Source organism: Echinops telfairi, unplaced genomic scaffold (assembly GCF_000313985.2).
Source record: "Echinops telfairi isolate 266 unplaced genomic scaffold, ASM31398v2 ScPeMD7_7420;HRSCAF=8458, whole genome shotgun sequence".
NCBI lineage: Eukaryota > Metazoa > Chordata > Mammalia > Afrosoricida > Tenrecidae > Echinops > Echinops telfairi.
In genome coordinates this window covers 30,490,635-30,499,656 of record NW_022111320.1, presented here as the reverse complement: position 1 = coordinate 30,499,656, position 9,022 = coordinate 30,490,635, and the positions used below count along the sequence as shown (strand labels likewise).

The 9,022-nt window shown below is 35.7% G+C and overlaps 1 protein-coding gene across 3 annotated transcripts in view; it reads right to left on the bottom strand.

Moving 5' to 3' along the window:
• Positions 1–273: 273 nt before the first annotated feature.
• The window catches only part of AZI2 (5-azacytidine induced 2), a 26,195-nt gene continuing 17,446 nt past the window's right edge, over positions 274–9,022 (bottom strand). For all 3 annotated transcript variants that reach the window (XM_045297687.1, XM_004704035.4, XM_045297688.1), the window contains 2 exons: positions 4,815–4,933; positions 274–2,342 (listed from right to left, as the gene is read on the bottom strand). In XM_045297687.1, coding sequence (XP_045153622.1) covers positions 1,930–2,342; positions 4,815–4,933 — 532 coding nt within the window. In that variant the 3' untranslated portion in view covers positions 274–1,929. The remainder of the gene's footprint in view (positions 2,343–4,814; positions 4,934–9,022) is intronic.

The window sequence follows — 9,022 nt, the reverse complement described above, 5'->3', positions numbered from 1 at the left end:
TAAAAATTTCTTTCAGTTAATCTTTTCGTACTTAAGCATCTCACATGTTTATTTAGTACTTTATAAACGATCATGAAAATTTAACCACTGACTTTCTAAGCATACCTGTTTGATAGCCATCATTATTTTGTTGGAATTTTTTTTTCCACTCAAAAGAAGTTGGTTTATAGTTAGCAAGACAAGTGCCTATTATATGCATTAAATAAGCAAATAACAATTTTAGTTAGTGGTTGACCCTGGAATAAATAAGCAAGGATGGTATTTCAAATCAACTTTCATTTCAAACAAAAATTATTTTAATGAAACAATCTGTTGCATTGTTCAAAACATTAATTAAGCCATTACCTCATAAGACTTTCTTTACAAAGGAAAATTTCCAATTTGGTGTTAAAAAAGGCAAACCATGTAAGCTACATTAGAGATTAGGTACCATACAGCCTATGCAGCCACATGAGAAACAGTTTCTACTGCTTCGTTATTACACAGGTAGTTGCTTCCTGCAGCTAAGCCTGGAGTCTTACATTTGTTTTATGCATATTGAGTTTGGTTCTATTACTTGGCAAGAGATTGTACTCCCTTGAGTCAGCTGTGCTCATTGGTCAGAATAAATTTCAGCATCTAATACCAATTCCATTAATCACAGACAAGCTTGAGTAAGTGAGTAAGATAATAGAAAGACAAAAATATCTGGTGGAACAGTGAACATTGTTTATGTATGTATGTATGCTACTACTCAGTAATATAGAAGAGATCTGAGATATTCTTTTGAGTTCAAGATATATGACACTGTCTATAAAAAAGAATAAAGGCCTCCTACGTGAAACACTTTATCCCCAGGCAAAATGTATGTGAAACAAGTAATACATTATATTATTAATATTCATAATACTTCCACTCAGGAGTTTAGGTTTGCTTATAAATTTCCATCTGAAGCTATTTTTATTATTTCCTTATTTATAAATGATAGGCCATGTAGAATGGAAGTTTTGGGAAATTTCTTTATGTTATATTAATACTGCACAAAATTTGGTTTCTAGAATTAAAATACCTAATTAATTAATCATTTCTATGGGTAAAAATATTACATTTCAAAACAAAGTTTAATGTTCATAAATGTTCTATTAAGCAGCTGTAGTTCCTTTGGGTAAAATGACCTTAGATAGCTAGATACATACATTTAGATTTTCAGTGTAGACCTGAAGGGACAGACAATAGACTGAAATCTTTGTTGCTCTTTCTACTTCTAAGTGGATGTATAGATTCATAATAATCCATTCATAAAACAATGGCTCTACTACTATTCATGTTTTTCAATTATCGGGCAATGCTGGTCGCAATGATTAGGTTATTTCAAGTATCAGAAATCAAATTGCAAGTTAAAAAAATTTTATTAACAGTATTGTGATTAATAAGTGATTTAAAATTTTAAACACAATGTTATATCAAGATGGAATACCTAGACATTAAAATATTTTATTGTAATATTTACTCACATTGCCCTTTATGCTTTTATACAACTTGAAGTAACTTACATGGTTTTAATTTCATGGAGTGGTATCCTTGGTTATTTTCCTGTGTAGTATACTTGTATCACATGCTTTATAAATCCATGTCCAAGAAACATCAATTCCATTCCTTATCTGAAAGGCTGAAATTCACAATTGTAATCAAAGGTAAAAAAAAAAATTTTTTTAAACACCTTCAATAATTTATTAGTGGCATACATCTTGTTGCTTTGACATTATGGAGCTAGAGGGCATTCTCTCATACTAGAAAATTAATTGTGTAATTATAATACAGTATGTACAAATGTATATATACGGAAAATGTTAACATTTTAATCACAGTCCACTTTCAGTTCAGTAATTTCTCAGGGGAATCACTGAGGGAGGTATAGGATATCTGTGGCAAAATCAAAACTTTTCAGATTTAATTCTTGTACAGGCAGGTTTGGTTATGCTGATCCAAGCAGTGCAGCAGTGGCAGGTTAGGTAAAGGCACATTTTTGCTTCTAGGGTCTCCAAAGGCTGCCTCACTTGATTTAGGTGGGCTTGGGAATACCCAAGAATTCTCTTCCAGAGAATTTCTGCCAGAGGAGCTGTGTTCCTGAAAGTATGTGCCATCACTAGGAATGGCTTTCTCATGATCTGTCCATGCTTGGAGAGCTGCTTTCTGTGGTGAGATCTTTGCTTCTTCTGGTAGGGGAGAAGATGTGGTATGAGAAAACGTTTTGCCATTTGGTGAGAGGGGCTGATGTCTTTTATACGTTGCAGTAAACTTCGTCAAGTGCAGTTTCGTTCTGTCCCTCTCAAGGTCTTCAATGCACTCTACTGGAGTACAGGCTGAAACAAATCCAAAGTGAGATGTCAGTTTGCAGGTAAAGGTATGTGTAATTGTTAAACTAACTGGATGGAATTCTGGAACTAAAAAGTAAATATTTTATATTAATAGTTTCACGTTAGGCGGTACCTGGAACACTGTGACTTGGTAGTAGACAATCTGAGTTCTAATTAGGGACTAGTTATTTACTAACCAGGTACGTCAGTCACTTAGCTGCTGTCGCTTCCTTCATTTGCAAAATGGATACAAGTATTCATATCTTAGAGCCACATAAGAGTGAATGGAGAATTTAACAATTGAAAACTAATGTTACAATATCAAAACCTATCCTCTTGGCTTTTATTTGTGGTTCAGAGAAAATGTAAGGACTGTTGATGTGCCAGTGGGGATTTATTTTTTAATAAAGTAACTGTCTTAACTTTTAATATTTTTAAGCTAAATACACTTCTTCAAATCTTTTCTACAAGAAGATATTTTTTTGAAGAAGATTTTATTCAAATCCATCAGCTATCCAAAAAAGTTTTTTTCAGAAATAATTTGTGAATTGGTAAGACCCAGCAAAGGTTTTAGGTTCTATTATATATTCAAATACTTCCATGGATAAAAGCCAAAAAGCAAACTCACTGGATAAGGATCGTTTAAATAAAATATTTAAAATAAATATTTCAATTAGTTATATATATTTTGTTCAGGTCAAAAGTCACCTGGGGAAAAAATGTGTTTTTACAGACATGGCTTTAGAAAACAAAGATTATGCCAGATCAATTTAGACATAACCCAGCATAATGATATTAACTTTTCTTCCCCATTCAGCTTAGCCTACCAGGGTTGAAAAGATAAATGTACTTTAAGATCAAGAAGGATGTCAAGTACAACTACTACAGCCTGACTCTGGCTTTAGGAAAAACATGTCAAACCATGTAATATTAACTCGTTGCCTTTTCTTGAGAGGCGGGGTGGTGGTGTTGGAAAGGGCAGTATTCAGCTACTGGACAAAGGTGGATGTAGGCTAGGGAAAGAAGGGATCTAGCTTTGCTGCTCAAAAGGAGCTCCCTGGTTTGGATTGGTGACCTCAAGCCTGTGAAAAGGTGCTCAGGAAATTCATGGCGCAAAATACTAGAAGATGTATCACTCACCAGATAGGAAAGGACAAAAGACGGAGCTATTTTCAAGCATGGAAAAGGCATTTTTTCCTTCATTCTTTGGGAGTTATCTTTACTCCATAATCAAATGATGAGGTCCAAAACTGCAAAATTACTATGTCTCTCGAGAGGTTTTATTTCTACCATTGGTCTCTTTAAAATAGATCCCTGATCACCGGGAAATTTAAAGACAGATGTAACCTGAAGGTAAAGATCTGCTAAAATACATTATGCTGCCTGACTCATAAGTAACTCTAGAAACTGAAAGGATTATATCCACTATTCTGAATTGTCTTTTCTTTTCAATAGATAACATTTCCCTGTTATGAGTGAAAATTCTGAGGACAATTGACCAACACAACTAGATGGTGGTCATTATTTTTTAAATAAAAATTCATTTCTTTAAAAAGCAAATTTTAGAGCACTCAGATTTCTATTATACAACTTTTGAGGTATAAAAATGGCTTTGGCAAAGTAGCCACAACCACTGTTGTTATGGGCCATCCAGTCGGTTCTGATCCAGAGGGAGCCTATGCACAAGAGAATGAAACACTGCCTGGCCCTGCACCATCCTCACAATTGTTCCAGCCACTGTGTCAGTCCGTCTCACTGAAGGCCTTCCTCTTTTTCGGCCCCTCTGCTTTATCAAGCATTATGTCCTTCTCCAGACTGGTCACTCCTTACATGTCCATAGCATCCTTGCCTCTAAGGAGCATTCTGGCTGTACTAGCCACAATTAGTTAACTAGCCCAAACTAGTTAACACAAAGCTTAAGAGTTTTAATCAGATAATCAGTTAAATATGAAGGCAAAGCAATTAAAATTGTTGTTGGCTGAAGAGGATGGGAAAAAGCCTAGTTTCTCTTCTAAATTTACCGTTGCTTGAAAAGAACAATGAAGACTGTAAATGTCTGATGAGCAAAATAACCTCTTCAAAACAGTTTGAAAAGCTAGGTCTTTGGTGTATTTTGTAGCACTGGTATGAAGTAGCATTTGGTGTCCTTTTCCTTTGTAATATATAAAGTAGTTGTGGTAAAAGGTCAACTAGAGCAAACTTAGCACCTCAGCTTTATGCACATAAGCAACACTTGACTGAGAAAAAAGCCACAAGGGGGAAAGAATACAGTATTAAAGAAAAAACACATCAGCAACACCTTTATGTGTGAAGCTGACCAGTGTGAGACTGAAGCCAAAGCAGAACATGGGCTGGCTTGGAACACAGTATATGTACTTTGGTTTATCAAACTCATTTGATGAGATTTTGCTAAGCTATTATAGCTAGTTGCTCTCTAAACAGTTTGACTGGGATCAGTGGTTTCCAGCAGTGACTTGCCTTTCTTAATTGCAGTTGGGGTTTTCAGTTTTCTCAATAGTTTGGCTTGTACTTGAGTCACCAGGTGTAAATTAGACATTTCTTTCTTCAGTTCCCAGTATGCATGCTGCACATTATCACTGAAATATAGGGTTAACATTTTAATGGTCATTATTGATTTTATAGACAGAAGGGAACAACTTTAAGCATACAATAGATGATATATATTGAATAATATAAATTAGGTATTTAATTAGGGTATTCTGTACAAATGCCTCATGAGTAACATTGCCTCCCCCATCTGTCTCAATTAACTGTACCGTATTAAATGATCTTATTATAAATAAAGTTTCCAATCTAATTTCTGAGAATTGGTTTTTGTGGTGATCCCCTATATAATGTGCAGAGGTTTAAATATAATTAGTAGTAAGGAATACTTTTTTTGTATGTCTTTGCTAGAAAATCTGGTGAAGGAAAGTTACAAGCAATATTGTTTGTCTTTAAACTGGTTTTTATCTCCTAATCATTGCATTGATTATATGAATTAAAATATGACAAGTGCTAAATGTATACGACATTAAAATAAATTTTAGGTTTCATGCATTACATTCTTTTATGTTTGACTGAGCTGTCTCATACTGTTGGTTCTAAACCAATGTGACATGACAGCCCAAGACATGAGGAGCCTGATATTTCCTGGTAAGGGAAAAGAAGCTAGACAGGGAGGATGTGATGAAACAGAAGTGAAAACTTTGTAGATGCCTCTGATATTTTACATGTAGAGGTATTTTAGTTGTCCTAGGTATTCTAAATTAAGTACATTAAATCTATGGTCGACAAGTGTCAGTTTTCTATTAAACGTCAATTTGTGTACTCATGATTTCATTTTAGGTGTTCAAATGCGAACTACCTGAAATCTTCAAGACACATTCTCAGTCGCAAAGAATGTGACATACATTATGTCACTACATACATCACATTACAATTAAATGAGGGCATAACTGATCTGACATCGTCCAAATAGCCATGGTCACTTCTTAGATGACACTGTATCTCCATCTGTACTTACCCATAAACAAAACACTTTAAGCAGACTTCAAGGTGATAACATACTTGATAGCTAAGTCTGATGTACTACCTAATTAAGGAAGCAGCAAATATATTTAAAAACAATTATTTTGAATTATGTAAACTTAAATACAAGGGGGCTTCAAAATATTCATGAAGAAGTGGAATTAAAAGAATTTTCCTATAAACTTTTTGAAGCCCTTCAGACGTTTTTGATTTTGAAAATATTTCCATTCCACTCAGACTAATTCTCTTGGTAGATGCTGCAGAACACACCTAAAATGCTTTTTACAAAGATTATGGTATTTGGGATATAGAGATGAGAGGGTTGCTTACTTTTCATCTTTAATCTGCTATAAATTTCATTAGTTTAAAAACCACATAGCTTTTTGCAAGTTTTGAGAGGTATGAAATAATTACTTCACAAAAATTATTTAACCACCTTTGTTTCACCATTAAACATTTGAGATATTTGCTACAGTGAATGTTTCACATAGGAACCTATCTCAGGTGTGAAAGAGAGTTGTGGCTCCTTGGTGAAATTTTAGGCATTTAATATGTTCCAAAGAATTACTTAGCAGTAAGTATAAACACTGTACATATGCTTATCCACGCATAATAATAATAGGAGTTACACAGTTTTATATGTATTTATTTGCAAGACATGATAAATCAGTATTTGACTTGCAAAAAAGAAAAGAAAATTCCCAAAAAGGTTATATCGATCTTGAAACATCAAGAACATCTAATATTCAACAAATGTAGTTAAAAATATAAACGCCAAGTAAATCAATTATAATAGAGGTTTTGTCTACTGCCCCATATGTTTTCCAATTCAATTTAATGCAGAGTACTTAAAAATTGGGTTAAACTGAGAACTATGTCATTAAGTATATGTATTATTTTTTTTGCCACTTTCGTTAATGTCACTCACCTAAATTGAAACTAGGGGGGGTGGAATACGTAAAACTATTACTAAGGCTAAGCTCTCCCTCTTGTGGATAAAAAGGTGATAGCAGCTTGTTACGTCCCAGTTAATAAAATGCTTAGACTTCAAGGTTCAGCAACGCTGCTATACAGGTTTGGAGCAGCAGGCCTAGCCTTGTCTTTTTCCCATGGAGTGCCTGGTCGTTTCTGAAGTGCCCACTGTATAAATACTGCAGGAGCTCTGGCAGTGTAGTGGTTATATGTTGGGCTGCTAACCAATTCAAATATTTGCTACATTCAAAACCAGCAGCCACTCGGGAGAAAGATGTGACTCTATTCCTACAGTTAGTCTTAGAAACCCACAGGGGCAGTTCTGTTCTGCCCTATAGAGTTGTGATGAGTTGGAATTGATTCAATGGCAGTTGAGTTTGAGTTTTATATGAGTATTTCAGTTCTAGAATGCCTACAGGATGGTTTTATACTTTCAACTACCTCAAATTCTCAGCCTTGTTTTCCTTTTTGGTTAATCTCCACAAAACATGAGAATAGCTCTCTAACACACACACACACACACACACACACACACACACACCACTCCCCCACCCCCTCCTGCTATCAAGTTGATGTCGACTCATAGTGACCCCATAGGACAGGGTAGAACTGCCCAATGTGCTTTTGAGACTGTACTGTTTACGAGAGTAAAACGCCCCAACAGTCTGAGGAGAGGCTGCTTATTTCAAACTGCTTACCTTGCTGATCACAGCCCACATGTAATCACTGTGCTGCCAGGGCTCCATACACACACATGCATATACTTCTAGTAAGTGAACTTCAATAAACTGTGTTTCTTGGCATCTACCTCTATTGTCATTGGCTGCTGAGTTGCCTGTGCAATCTTGGCTCTATAACAATTCTTATTTGGGGTTGTAAGAGACTTGTCTTTTTCCAGGGAGTACTTACTTTTGCTTTGGCCTCACCCTTACAAAGCCCGTCTTAAATTTCTAGCAGAGGAGCCCTGGTGGAGGTGTGTTTACCAGGTGGACTGCGATCTGCATGGGATGCAGTTCAAAACCACCAACAGTTCCTTGGGAGAAAGACTGGGCTTTTTCCTCCTGTAAACAGTTAAAGTCTTGCAAGCCTACGGGGGATGGGGGTGGGAGTGGGGTGGGGGGTGCGGGATTTTACTATGAGCCAGCATTGACCCAATGGCAGGGAAATGAGAAAAAAGTTAATGTTTCCAGTTAAAAAGGAGCTCAAAAAAGTGCAGCTTAACATCTGCATTTTAATCCTTCCTCAAATCCTAGCCTAGAAATTCTTTACTATCTTATAAATTATCTGATGCCAGCAAACATTATCGGGGGAGTTGTTAGCCTTTAAAGTTGTTCTTAGTGAGACTGTTAATCCAATTTACTTAATCGCTCAGAAATGGAATGAGTCTCGTTGTGTATCATGTACTTTCAGTAAACTACCCAAACCAAAACCCAGTGCCATCAAGAGTTCTAACGTACAGGAGCCCCATAAGGGCAAAGTAGACCTTGTGTAAGGTTCCTGAGAGCAGACAGGCTTAGGTTGCTCTGTCGGAAAGGCTGCTGGTTTTGAAACATGGATCTTGCTGGGAGTTGCCCAATGCTTACCCCGCTGTACTACCAGGGCTCCTTCTAAATAAACTGGGTTAACCGGAGAAAAGATATACTTCGATGATACAACATAGAACTTTTATTATTTAAGAGGAAAAACAGTTCCTTGAAGGTGAAACTTTTCCTTCTCTACAGCCTTGAGAAGTAACTTACACAGACATCATACTAGGCACATTGTTTTTGTCTTAAAAGGCAAACTCCCTATAAATGTTGCAGCCATAATTGAATTACAATAAAAATAGCAGAGTTGACCAACTACAACAGACCTTATGGCTCACAGTGTAAAACATTTAACAGTGAAGTTGAGTCTGTTCTTTACACTGAAGAGAAGTATCTACATAGGTCATGCAACTAGCGCAGAAACAAACAGCAGAAAAATTTAAAGCATAGCACTTAACATACTTTAAGTATATATATTTGAGAAAAGGGGTTGAAATACATGAACTCTAAGAGCTATTTTTATCACAACTGGATAGTTCCTGGCATATGAAAGACTAATTGTTCAATATTACTTGATGTTGAAAATTTTTTATGGCATCACAAATGGACTTTCCTAGGAACAAGTTCAGATTTGTTGTTAACAGCTGGATATTAAAA